The 14,188-nt window shown below is 48.3% G+C and overlaps 1 protein-coding gene across 3 annotated transcripts in view; it reads right to left on the bottom strand.

Annotated features, from left to right (window-relative positions):
- Positions 1-1,167: 1,167 nt before the first annotated feature.
- The window catches only part of Sae1 (SUMO1 activating enzyme subunit 1), a 54,749-nt gene continuing 41,728 nt past the window's right edge, over positions 1,168-14,188 (bottom strand). For 2 of the 3 annotated variants that reach the window (XM_036198433.1, XM_036198434.1), the window contains exons 7-9: positions 9,607-9,751; positions 4,624-4,693; positions 1,168-2,165 (exon numbers count right to left, since the gene is read on the bottom strand). In XM_036198433.1, the coding sequence (XP_036054326.1) occupies positions 2,073-2,165; positions 4,624-4,693; positions 9,607-9,751 (308 nt within the window). In that variant the 3' untranslated portion in view covers positions 1,168-2,072. Of the gene's footprint in view, positions 2,166-4,623; positions 4,694-9,606; positions 9,752-14,188 lie in introns of those variants that run through there. The other variant, XM_036198435.1, reaches the window with a different exon arrangement.

The following is a 14,188-nucleotide window of genomic DNA, read 5'->3' on the forward strand; positions in this document are numbered from 1 at the left end:
TTAAAAGTTTATTTATTTTTTTAAGTAGACAGCTAAGTCTGAACACACAGGTGTTAGTTTTTGCTTTATTATTTTTGGTTACTTTGGAACTCATGATCCTCCTGTTTCCACTTCCTGGGTTCTGGCAGTACAGGCACATACTACCATGTCTAGCCCTGTGGGTGTCTTTTTTGTGTAGCTTGTTCTCCAGCACTCTTTGAAAAGGGGAGGTAGAAGTAGAGGCACTGTGTGGCTCTAAGCAGCTCACCCCATCTCATCCCACCCCCATGCCTTCCCATGATCAGATCTTCTGCAGGAGAGTTGTGCACCTTCCAGAGGGTCTAGAGGCCACCACTGTACTGAGAACCTTTCTAGAAACTTAAGGATATCCACTTTTATAATGTAATCTGGAGTTATGTACATGGAATTTGAAAGCTTAGTGACATTTCTTGCCTGGGGCTAGCAGCTTCAGATTCTCTCCTCTTGGGTGAGCCAGTCTGTTATCTAGAGGCACAAGCTAGAAAGTTTGTTTCACTAAGTTCAAGGTATATGCTCCTCCTTACAACCAAGGCTGTAACCTGCACCCGCAAAGGTGTCAGTTGTCTGTTGTAGCCCATAAAATTCACATCAGGACTGATGGCCCCAGCCCAGCATCTTGTCTATACTAATGGTGCCCAGGAAGGGGGTCCTCCCTTCACAATGGGTCCCGCTGCACCTGGCACAGGTTTGGGGGAACGGGGTGGGAACTGTGTGGCACCAACCAGAACACAAAGGGCTAAGAATTGGAACTGATGGTAGTGCAATCTTATGAGCCGTAGGACTCTGCTCACCGCTTCCTGAACTTGCTGCACAGCAGAGGCTGGCCTTGAACTTGTGATCTTCCTATCTCAGCTCCCAAGAGTGTGCGCCACGTGCCACTGTTAAGCACAGGTTAGGCGTCCAGACTCTCAGGATCACTCACTCGGTGGACAGCACACAGCTGGAACCCTCAACACACAGGCAGAAATAGAGGCATCTGTGTGTCCTGCCTGTGCAGCCCAGGTGCTGCATTATCAAAAGGACAACGACGAAGAAACAAAGGTGGTGTCACTGGAGACAGAAAGGATCTGAAATGTGAGATTCTTCAGGTTTGGGGAAAAGGGGAGACCAGCCAACCACAAGTTTCTAAAACAGATGAGACAGGCAAGCTTGAGAGAATTATTATTACTTTATTATCAGTCCTCACAAACAACCAAGGGAATCTATGAACTAGAGAAGACAAGTTGTCCCACCTCGAGAAGACCAAACCAACCCAGCCCTGCCACTGGAGGACCTGGGTGCCCAAGACAGGGACTGGGGGAGGCAGCCACCTCTAACTCTGGAACACACCTTTTATTATATTTTGAGACAGGTTCTTGGTACATTATGTAGAGCAACTTGGCCTTGAAACTTAAGACAATCCTCCTGGCCCTGTATACCAATTTCTAGGATTACATGGCCCCTGGCACTGAATCTGCCTTTTTAGAAATAAAAATTTTGTTTGGCTGAGAGATGGCTCAGCCATTAAAGGTTAGGCTCATAGGCTCACACCTAAAAGACAAGAAATGAACAGTTCCACTAAGGTTTAACTTATAAGATAGGTAGGTGACAGCCTCTCCCTTCCCAAAGCCCAGGCCTCAAGCCTGGTGAAAGCTCAGTAACCGAGGGCTGCCCTCAGTCCTTCGGGTTTGGCACAAGTCCGTTTCCACTGGGCCTTGGTCAAAGGCTCTGGGCCTCATAGCTCTGCTGAAGCCCGCCCCATTCTGTTATACAAAGTCCAAAAGGTTGCAAGAAGCTCCGATACCATGAAGCATGATGAAGCATGCTACTCTTGCCAGGAACTGCCAGCCTCCAGTGACAGCGTGAATGAGCAGTGCCAGAGGGGGTGCTATGGGACAGTCGCATTCCAGAACCAGCAGGTCCTTGACACCTGCTAGGACAGAAGCAGGACAAAGTCTGGCCTACTTGCTTTAGGAAAATCTTTGTCATTCAGACATGCCTTCTTGGGAAGCCGGCAGGTGACAGGTGGGCTTGGAGCAGGCACGCACACACCTCTGCGCCGCCATACCTCAGCCTCACTTGGGACCCAGGCACTCCACAATTCCACTCCCCTTCATGCCATCGAAAAAGAAGAAGTTGTTGTGAGGAGGGTCCCGCTGAGACAGGGCCTGGGGAAAGACAAGAGGGCTCAGCTTCAATATTAAGAGATGTAACATTAAGTATTAAGAGAGGACAACAAATTGACAGGCCTTCTAAAAGTGGACTGGGAAAAATGAAATAAAAGTTACAAAATAAGGGCCAAGAGGACTCTGGGTAAAAGTTTCTGCTAAGCCTGACACTTATGTTGAACTTATGTTCAATCCCTGAACCCCCCATGGCATAGAGAGAACTAACTCCTGCAAGTTGTCCTGTGACCTCCACATGTGTTTTCTTTCTTCTTTTAAAAAGATTTATTTATTTATTATGTATAGTATCCTGTCTGCACATATCCCTGCAGGCCAGAAGAGGGCACCAGACTTCATTACAGATGGTTGTGAGCCACCCTGTGGTTGATGGGAATTGATCTCAGGACCTTTGGAAGAGCAAGCAGTGCTCTGAACCTCTGAGCCATCTCTCCAGCCCTCCACATGTGTTTTCATGCATCATAAAAGGCGATTCAATAGCCAGGGTGATGGCACAGGCTTCAACTTCAACACTCAGATCTGTGAGTCCAAGGCCAGCGAGGTCTACACAGTGCAGCCAGACACAGTGAGACCCTGCCTTAAACAGACAAACTGAATCATACATAGACGATTCAGGGCTGTGTTCCTCAACCAAGGCGGCATGCCATTGTTCCCAGGAGTCACTAGCATGTCTAGAAACATATCTACCACCTCTTTCTTGTGCCCTCCTCAGGGCACATTCTCAGAAGATGTTGTTACCACTGGGGGTGGGTGGAGGAAGAAGTACTGTCTGAGGATGCCAGAGACAGAACACTCCAAGAGCACTGACCCCAAAGCAGAGTGACCCATGTCTAGGCTGGCCTTGGTCTCCTGTGGTTCAGCCCGAGCAGCTGGAGCTGCAGATGCCGGCTGGAGCTGACATGACTCACTCTGACACAGGTTTGCGTGCTGGCTGCTGCTTTTGGTACTGCCTCTACCACTACGTGCGCAAAGTCACGGGACAGGGATGACCGAAGCCTAAAGCCTGCCAGGACAGTGGCAACTAGAAGGGTGCAAGGAAGGAAGGAAGGAAGCGAAAGCAGACTTTCACACTTGTCCTCTAACTCCTCCTGTGTACTTTTTATAGGTTCCCAGAGAGAGGGCCTCAGATGCAGGCCCTCCTGCCAGCTGGCCAAAATGTTGTAAGCAGAGGGAGTGGAGGGGATGAAGGGACAGGGCACAGGGTGAACAAGGGGCAAAAGGTAAAGTGCTTCCCGAGCAAGATGGGGTACGAGATTCCAAACACACCCAGCAACCAAGAATGTGGAGTGCGCTGACTGTCTGGGGTAAACAGAAACGAGATGCTGAGCAACAGCTGTGCCGGCCGGCCGGCAGGAGGGAAGGAGGGGGCAGCATCAGGACAGGGGTGCGCAGAAGCCATCACCAACAATGGCTCCAGGCCACCTGCCCCAACCTCCACTCTGCACACCCCCAGGACAAACTGCCATGCAGTCTCTGGACGGGTGTTGTTAGGGCGCCATCTGCAGGACAGCATCTCGAGATGCTGGGCTCTTGCTTCTACAGCTGAGTCTAGAGTGCAGAAGCAGGTGAGACTTGGGCAAGTAAGTTTAGTCCAGAGAGCCAGGCAGTGGGAGTGAAAAGAGCCAGTGTCCCCCTTGGTCTGAATTTACTCGCAGAGAGGTGGGGAAGTCAGGCAGCCAGCACACCTCTGTCCACAACCAGCAAGGACGAGCAGCTCCCAGAGACTCTACACAGAGAGTCGCCGTGGTGGCTCATGCTTACAATCCCAGCACTCAGGAGGCTGAGGCACAAGGACTGAGAGTTCAAGGTCAGCATGGGTTACAGACTGAGACCATCTGAAACAACAAAGTTTCTAGGGACTGACCCAGGGGCCTTGGGTGTGCTGGCACACCCTTCACCGCTGTTCCCTGCATAAGACAAATATAACAAAGTTGGGCAGATAGCAAAGTCTCCAAAGGGAATCAAATCCATTTCAAAGTCTGCCAACATTTTAGCAACCCAACCACTCTAGAAAGAGTACATTAACTGTCCATAACATTAAGTCACAGGTCACTGTAGAACCTCACGTAGCTGCTGGCAGAGCATAGGCCCCACAGACACTGAACTTACACCTTGGCTATAGATATCCACAGCATTCGGAATAAGCGGGGTGCCCTGACACACTGATGGGTTTAGGTTAGGAGCACAGGCGTTGGCATCTCTCTGTTTCCCTCTTTAACTAGGATCTTGATCTGCTCATACAGCTGGCACTGCAGAGAAAGTAGCAACTATGGGAAGAACTGAGGCCATTGGCTGGCTGGCTGGCCGGCTGGCCGGCCCATGGACAGGCTGGGTAGAAAGCCAGGGTAAGAGATGAGCCAGGTCTGAGCCAGCCACCAGCCCTTGGCTCTATAGTACGTAGTCAGGGCGCTGGGGTCAACAGTGAGTTCCATGATGACTTTACCTTCACAATTTCCTGTGCCAAGATCCCTCCAACCACGGCACATACTGGGGCCATCTCAGAGATGCAGTACCTAGAAGACAGACAGTAAAACATAGCACCAGGGCATGGGGGGGGGGGGGGTTTATCCTGGATAAAAGTCCTAGCCAGAGGGGAGTGCTAGAACTGGCATCCAGGCGTGAAAATTAAATCTGACCCCAGGGGCTCCTTAAATGGGTGGGAAAGACCTTTAACTTTGGAAAGCACTTCACATGATTTTTTTTTTTCAAAGTTGAAGGAAAGAATATCTCTGTGCTTCCTAAAAATAAGGCCCTACAAATACCAGATGTGTGAGTGCCCCAGCACATTCCCGCAATTCTCCTCTCAGCACACAGGCAGTGTGTTCCTCTCTCTGTATGCTATTCCCAGAACCATGGGCAAGCAGGCTGTGTTAACATGCAGAAGATGGGAAACAAGTCTTCATGACCCTCCTTAGAAAGCAGTTCCTTCCTTCTGGGCTTGGCTTGAGTACTCAGAGGACAATCTCAGAGGAGACTGTCAGCTGACCCTCCAAATCACCATCCCGGGGTTCAAACACATTTAGCTATAGGCTCCCAAAGGAAGCTGCCCAGCTAGTTCCCAGCCCAGAGCACAGAGGGGTCAGTCAGAGGAGCAAACTGGGGCCGCAGGCCACCTGACCCTTTTACATGGGTACACATGCCTTCTAGACAATTTTAAAGGCATACCACCCACACACATATAATGTAAACTCAACTACCACCACCCATTTCATGATCTGGTAAGTCAATGATAAGTGTTTAAACTGCCATCAAGGAACCATGCACAAACCATCCAAAGGGTCTGCTGCATATTAAAGAGACCCATGCCATATGGCACAGTAAACCCCAGGCACACATGACTAAATGTGGTAACAATGCTCCTTTTATCACAAAACAAAACCAAAAACAATATTAGGTAGCTCAAGCTGGCCCCAACCCTCAGAATGCTCCCACTTTAGTCTCAGGAATACTAGGAACTGAAAGTGAGGGAAGTGAGCAGCACTCCCACGCCCAGTCTTTTTGTTCATTCTTACGGTGCTGGGGACTAATCCAGGGTCTGGTGCATGCCAGGCAGGTGCTCTGCCAGAGATACACCCTTTGCTCTCTTCTTACCTTCTGAGATGAGAGCTTACTAAACTGTCCAAACTGGCCTTGAACTTGTGATCTTCCTGCCTTTGCCTCCTGAGCACCTGACATTACAGGACATGCTACCACAGCCAGCTTGTTAAACAAACAAAATCTACTCACACACCTACATTCTGTCTGATACACTCTACAGTATTTTGTTTTTCCCCTCCTCAAAAGTACTGTTTTAGGCTGTGGTGGCCCATGTCTTTAGCCTCAGCACTGAGAGGCAGAGGCAGAGGCAGAGGCAGAGGCAGGTGGATCTCTGTGAATTCTTCAACAGTCAGGTCTACTAGAGAGTATACAGACACTAAGACCTGAACCCAGAACCCATGTGAAAGCTAGGCATGATGGAGACAAGATGATACCTAGGGCTTTCTGGCCAGCTAGTTTAACCAGTCAGCAACCTCCAGGTTCGGTGAGAGACTCTGTCTTAGAAACACAAGATGGAGAATGACTGAGGAAGATACCTCAATTCAACCTTTGGTCTTCACATCCATATGAAAGCCCATGTATGGGGCACCTACCCATAGACATACAAACCTGTCAGTTGGGGCTGGGGCTGGGGCTGTAGCTTAGTGGTACAGCATGTGCTTAGTGTGTTTGAGTCCTTTAAGTCAGTCTCCAGCACCAAAAAGAAAAAGCAAAAAAATAAATCCAAAAGAACAAAAACAAAAATCCCAGGAAGTTCACAAAGGATGGCATGGGCAGTTAAGAGGTTGAAATGGTCTCTCTAGAGCCCTGGTTAGCCTTGAACTCGAGGCAATGCTCTTCCCTCTGCCTTGAAAGTTGATGGGAGGACAGGTATGTGCTGAGATGTCTGATGCCTAAGTCAAATACTACACAATTGTACTTACATGAGAGATTTAGGACAGAGTACACTGGAGGCCCCAGGAACGGGCGGAATAGACTAGGTAGATGATGGTGGTTGTGCAACAGTGAGAACAGAATTAATGCCAAGGAATACATAACCAAAAATGGTTAAAATGGGGTTAAGAGCACTACTGTTCTTCCAGAGGACCTGGGTTCTATTCCCAGCACTACACGATAGCTCATAACCACCTGTTATGCCCAGTTCCAGAGGATCTGACACCCTCCTCTGGCCTGTGTGCTCCTGCACACACATAGTGCAGATATACATGCAGGCAAACACTCATACACATGAAGTATAAGTAAATTAAAAAAAAAAACAACCCACTAAACAAAACAAAGGCTAGAATGAGGCTCAGGGAGATGGCTCAGTGAGTAAAGGCACAGACTGGTGACTTTGAGTTCACTCCCTGGAACCCATGTAAAGGTGGAAATAGAACAGACCCCATAGGTACTCTGACCTCCAGACACACCATGGCACATGTATCCTATTCTCCCATCATCACACACTAACACACCTAAAACAAATTGCTAAAATGGCCAAATCAGAAAAAATTATTTCTGACTTACTCATCTACATCTCTATTTAATAATGTGTGCGCGCCACAGCATGGAGTGGCACATTACCTGTCCTCCCATCAACTTTCAAGGCAGAGGGAAGAGCATTGCCTCGAGTTCAAGGCTAACCAGGGCTCTAGAGAGACCGTTTCAACCTCTTAACTGCCCATGCCATCCTTTGTGAACTTCCTGGGATTTTTGTTTTTGTTCTTTTGGATTTATTTTTTTGCTTTTTCTTTTTGGTGCTGGAGACTGACTTAAAGGACTCACACACACTAAGCACATGCTGTACCACTAAGCTACAGCCCCAGCCCCAACTGACAGGTTTGTATGTCTATTTTTAAAAAATACAATATAAATTATTTTGTACATAAAGTTATGAACATTTGTTTATGAAGTGCTAACACTATAAACACACCCCAATAAAGTAAGTGATGGTTAAATTAATAGCTACACATCCAAGCAGGGTAACAACAAGTATGTACAAGTAACAAGTGGATGTACAAGTAACAGAGATCTAGTTAGTAACATAAATAAGCCATATGATATACTATAAAGAGGGAATTGAAGAATATCTATTACAATATTTAAACAATAGAAAAAAAAATTATCTGTGAGCCCAGACCAAAAGATGTTAGCAGCAGCTGAAACAGACCATCTTTCCTCATCAGAAAAGCAATAAGGAAGGCTCTTTGAGGAGACAGCACTCCAAACAAGACCATGAATGGCACAGGCCAGATAAGGAGAGGCACACGAGCATAGCTGTCCCTGCTCAGCAGCACTATCAGGCAGTTTGTAAGGGGTAGCTCAGCTTGGAGTGGGAGACATTTCCTCGATCACAGCCCTCTCCTATCCCCAGCCTGCCAGCAGACAGGCTTCAAGAGGCCTCCCAGCACCTCTTACTTAGAAGGCAATAGGAGAAGCAGCTGAACACATGGAACCTAGACAGGGGGTGCGGTTTCTACAGAGGGTAGGCAGGAAGAGAAGGGCCAGCCAGTAGCTCATTAGGCCATGTATAGCAGCCTGTCCCTTCTGGGAAGCAGGGCCTTTAATTCTGTTGCCTGGTGAGATATAAACAGTCAGTTCATCACCGTAAATGCTCAAATTAGTCAATTAGCTGTTCGTTCACAGGCCAGCATCAAACTTGCCACTGACTGCCTGGGTGGGTCTGCTGGAGAAGCTTGGTGGGACTGAGTGCTCCTCAGGCTCTGAAGAACAGAGTAAGCAATGCCTGCTCCTCGTGTTCTCGTCCTTCCCACAGCAGGAGCAGGGTGCCAAGCGTGCAGTACTGCCAGCCCTGCTCTTGTGTGTCACTCTTGCCAAAGTACCTCGGAGACTGCTTTCCTGGCTGTGGAGGACAGCCTTTCAGTTCACAGCTACACAGGGATTTAAAGACCAATGGTGCTCCTACATGGGTGATGCTGGCTAGACTGGGTATGAGGAGCCCAGAAAGAGAGAAGGCACTAGGAAGAAGGGACTCTCTGACCAACTGTACTGTGGGAAGGAACCTGGAAGCAGTATGGGCTAACAAACATAGCTGCACAGAAAGACCTCCGTGCAGGGGACTAGTCACTGTGCTTCCCTGAACTTCTACCCCTTACCTACAAACTGCATTGCTTTGAGGACTAAGGCAGATCATGAGCTCACTGAGCAGCTGTCCTGCTGCAGAAAGCTGCTCAGAAATTGCAGCAAATAAACCGTGCTCGAAATTCCTAGGGTTACAGCTTGGAGGCTCAGGGGTTGAGTGGGGATGTGCAGAGGAGGGTCAGCTCAAGTGTGCCCAAGATGGCAGAGCTGCATGGAAGGAACTCAGGGCTACTTGTGCACATCCCAAGCCTGACTGTGTGAGAGCAGGAGACTGCCAAGGCTAGAGCTTTCCAGAGCCCGAGGACTGGCTCTGAAATCTCTACCGATCTATACCTGCCGCTGGATGACAAAAAACTACCCCAATATCTACCAAGTGACCAGTCACACCTTTAGATCCAGCAACTTGCTCCTTATTCATTTACCCTGTAGCTGAATCTGGACAGTGTACGACCCAAGGAGACACAGTACAGCATTGAACACAAGGCCAGCAAGCAGGGAAAAGCTGTAGTGCTCCAACATGCTGGGGTTCTCCACCCTGTGACAGGTGAGGAAATGACGCACCCATGAACCCCTCACACAGGACAGAGGTGAGACAGAAAGGCCCAGAACATGCTAACAGACCACATTGCACCTTCAATTTCAAACCACATGAAAACCAAACCTACAAGTCTTCATTTCTCTTGTAGTGTTGGTTATAGCACTGGCAGGTGGTTTATGCAGATAGCAAATGTGGCACAGGAGTCCCCTTTGAGGCTTTGGGTCTCTATAAAGACAAACACCAAAACCAGCTGTCTGTTCAGATACCAACCTGACAAAGTCATCGGGAAGCAGGTCAGGACTGACGCCCAGTGAATCAAGCACATCATTTCGTATCTGCAGCAACAGTTCTGCGTCCTCGCTGTAGCTCTCAGAACTGGGGTCTCTCCCTTTATCTGTGCGGAATTTCAGCAGCACTGGGAAGGGAAATGGAGGTTAGAGAGCCAATCTTATAATGAATGCTCTGATCTCACTTCAAAACCTCAATAGAAGGAAGACCCAAAATGTCTTTTTTATAATATTCACCTATAGGAAATAACACATTAATCCAATGTGGGCCAAGTGACAGGTAATACACTTTCTGTACATCCTACAAATGCAGTCAGAAAGGCAACTACAGCAGTCCAACAACTACACTTTCTGTGACAAGTGCTCAGAAAGTACAATGGGATCTGACCCAGGTCAAAGTCAGGCAAGGCTTTCCTGAGGAGGAAACAAGTAAAATGTGTGTGGGCAGAAGAGGCCAGCAGAAGGCCCGCCCCTTACTACGACCTGGAGGAGAGGTTGGGGTGGGAGGCCTGCATTCTAGGCATCAGTTCAAAGGGCTGCTTCAGCCAGAAAGGATAGCCAAATACTCACTCACCAGACAGGCAAGTTACTGCAAACAAATCTCCCTTAACACAAGAAAAACTACGTCAATCTCCAGGAACCAAGGAAGCAGGGAAAGGCTCCAACCATGTCTCGGCACCAGGCTGTGTACGGAGAACTTAGTCCAAATGAAGCAGTACCAATACAAGCACGTTCTGTGGCTGCTGTACTGGCCCACTGTCTGTCACCTGTGTACTTCTTCAAGGCAGAGTGACCACAGGGTATTTCAGAATGGAGGGAGAGACACGTCAACCAGCTTCACAGCCTCAGCCCCCGGTGCTCTGCACAGCACTTACCTGGACAGACACTTTACTGTTAGCTAAATACACTCATTTAAGTCTTAGCCCCACAGGGCAGAAGCTCTTCCTGAAGATTAAGGAGACTGGAAAGCCGAGCCATCTCAAGTTGCTCCAGGCTCTTAAAAATACAAGCATTTTGAACTTGACCCAACTAAACAACTATTCCTTTTTCTTTTTTAAATTATGATTTTTAATTATGTATAAGTGCGTGTATGTGCATGTGGGTATGTTCACGTGACTGCAGGTTCCTGTGGAAGCTAGAGGTGTCTGATCCCCTGGAGTTACAGATGGCTCAGTCGCCTGAACTGGGTGCTGGGAAACTAACTCTGATCCTCTGGAAGAGCAGCAAGTACTCTTAACCCCTGAGGCATCTCTCTAGCTTCAGGGGATTTTTTTTGTTTTTCGAGACAGGGTTTCTCTGTCATTTTGTATCTGTCCTGGATCTTGCTTTGTAGACTCACCTGGCTCTGCCTCCTGAGTGCTGGGATTAAAGGCGTGCGCCACAACCATCCGGCTTAGCCCCAGGTTTTTTGATTTTCTTTTTTAAAGCACATCCTACTACTGTAAGACTGACAAACAGCTTGGCGAATGAGCACCTAAGACCGAGTCTCAGTTTCCAAGCAGCACAGATTCTTTATTTGACCAGCCCCAGAGGCACTTACTTGGTGCCTGGCAGACCTAGGTATGAAAGTAAACGAGTGGGTGGGTCTTGATTTCTGCATCTGGAAAGCTTATGGTTGAGGCAGCATTCATTAACAGAAAATTCACAGGGGCAATGGGCCTCCACCAAAGTCCGAGCAGTTAGAAGAAAAAGACTATGATCTCCGGGGTGTCTCTGCCGAAGGGTCTCCATTTCTCTGGCAACTCTTATGTGTTGGAATTATTGCTCACTCAGGGTATTGTTTGTGGTCTGGTATGTCAGCCTCTCCAAGGGCATCACTGAACCCCTTAGTACTGAGCACTTGACAAGCTAGAGGCCAGCCACCATGCACTGCCACATGAGCTCGGCTTCTAACCACACACCAAATGTGCATGCAATGAAGGCACCTGATTTGGCATCTGGGGACTGGCTGGAGTGGCAGATACACTCTGTTACGCAGAAAGCCTCTTCCCCAATGTCCCACGAAAACAGAGAAACTCAGACACCAGTCTAGCCACAGCAATTTCTCTGGTAGGCCCTTGCACATTGTTGGTGACTCCTGAGAAGACAGGGCACCAACACCACAGTGTTGAACAAAGTCCAAACAGTGATAGACCCTGCTATGTGTAAGGAGCCATGCTCAACAGGCTACATGTATCAGTATCTTCACAAGAGTAACCTGAGAGGATGGTGAGAACCATCACCTATCTACTTTCAGAGGAAGAAACATCCAGTGAGAGATGACTCAGTTAACTGCTAAGGGAAAAGGAACAGGAGTGTAAATGTAGGTCTGCTTCTGGGATCCAAAAGTGGCAGAACCATGCAGGAATTTGGCACCAAAGGTGCCACATGGTCTGGTCCTTTGCCACACTGGACTACATTTTTGCAAGACGCATTTCCCAGATGGTCTTGAATGCTCACAAAGGTAACATTCACTGCAAGTTATTAGATCAGAGGATGAGCAGAGGAAGCAGAACCCCTTGTCCATCTGTCTTCAGAGAGTAACATCAGCTTTGCCTCAGAAGGAAACCAGGTGGGACCAAGAGGAAGAGCAAAGACAGAAGGCAGTGGCCTGGCCATTCCGGGTGCAGAGTGCCTGGATGAGGCCGGCAGGCTGGCACCGTGCACATACCTCACTGACCACATCTGAGGTACTCTAAGGGCCACCGGGAAGGCGGCCAACAGCAGGGCCACTTATTTGCAGTAAAGCAAACAGAAGCTGTCTTTTTTTTTCTCTTTTTCGAATGTCAGCACTCATTAGCAGAGGTGAAGGGGGCGGGAAGAAATTCATGTTCCAGAAAGGCAGCGGCCTCAGGACTGACCCCAGCCCCTGACAAGTTCTTATTACATTCTGCTCTTTGTTCTGCTTTCTGCAGCTCTTAAACAGCCAGCCACACACGAGCACGGCTGTTGACTCTGCATTTCTGAAACCACCTCCTCACCAGTTTGGGCTGTAATTCGTTCAGATCAAACACTGGGATGGAGAACTGCTTTGCCAAAAGATGACTCATCGGGGAACCTAAAAACACTACAAATCAGAGTTCTAAACTTGATTAACTTCATCTGAACTATTTTACTCAGGTTGCCCAAGTATAGAAGGATGATGACATCTACTGATGAAGATAAATCGATGTCTCTGCTTAAGTTTAGGACTAGTCCACGTGATGAAAAAGACAAACTTTGAAAATAAGTTTCTGCCAGGCAGTGGTGGCACATGCCTTTAATCCCACCACTCAGGGAGGCAGAGGTGGAAATCTCTTGAGTTCGAGGCCAGCCAGGTCTACATAGTGTGTTCCAGACAGTCAGGGCTACACAGGCCCAGAGAGCTGGCAGGTTGGAAGTAGCACAGAATACCAATAAACAGCCACATGGCTACAGTCTCCTTTGGAAAACTGGACTCTCAAGAACACTTAGTCAAGGTATTTAAGCCCCAAGGATAGTGTGTGGTTCAGTGTGACACACCACAAAGACACACCTGCCAGTTCTGTCATCCCCCACCCGGCGTGGTGTCCTAACTCACATGCCCTCAGAGCAGCCAGCACTGGCTCTGGCTGCTTATTTAATTGTGTTACAAGCAGACTTAGCCCATTTCCTCTCTTTTTTCTGTTTCACTCTTCACCTCAGTTTCTCTTTCTTTTTCCTTTAGATGGTATTAGCTGGATGGTAGCAGCGCACACCTTTAATCCCAGCACTCGGGAGGTAGAGGCCAGCCTGGTCTACAGAGTAAGTTCCAGGACAGCCAAGACTACACAGAGTAACTTTGTCTTGAAACAAACCAACAAAAAACAACCTAAGGGGCTGGAGAGATGGCTCAAGTGGTTAAGGGCACTGATGCTCTTCCAGAGGATCCAGGACTCACAACCTCCAGTTCCAGGGGAATATGATATCCTCTTCTAGCCTCCAAGGACACTGTCCATACATGGTGCACAAACCAACACACAGGCACAAAACCCACCCATAAAATCAAACAAACAAATCTATCTGTGAAAGTGCATGCCTGTAATCCCAGAACTCTGGAGATAGAGGCAGAACTTCAAAACCATCTTCAGTCAATCTCAAAAACAAAGAAACAAGCAGCCCTTTGAGTGGCATTGGCCTATAACCCCATCATTTAGGAGGTGAAGGCAGAACCATTGCAAGTCCAAGGTCATCTTTCACTACATAATAGTTAATGCCAGCCTGGACTACAGGAGACCCTGCCTCAAATAATCCAAAAGCACATCTCTTGGAGGCCAATGTACTTGAAGCTCAGAGGCAGTAGGACACAGCTTGTGGCAGAGGACAGGGGTCCCCAAGGCGACTATGAGCTGGTGGCCTCTCTTCATCTACTCAGATCAGTGCCCAGTGTTTTCCTAGTGACCCCAGGTCCAGTCTCAGCAGCATCAGTCCATGCATATGTATACTTATTCCACTAACACTCTGAGCCCAGGTCTCTACCCTACAATCGATAAACGACACACTTACTAGCCCCTGCTTGATGCCAGAGCCACAGTGGTCTTCCTGAAGATGCTCAGCTGCCCTGCGTGAGCTCCGAGTCCTGCCACAGC

This window comes from Onychomys torridus, chromosome 1, assembly GCF_903995425.1.
Source record: "Onychomys torridus chromosome 1, mOncTor1.1, whole genome shotgun sequence".
NCBI classification, from domain to species: domain Eukaryota; kingdom Metazoa; phylum Chordata; class Mammalia; order Rodentia; family Cricetidae; genus Onychomys; species Onychomys torridus.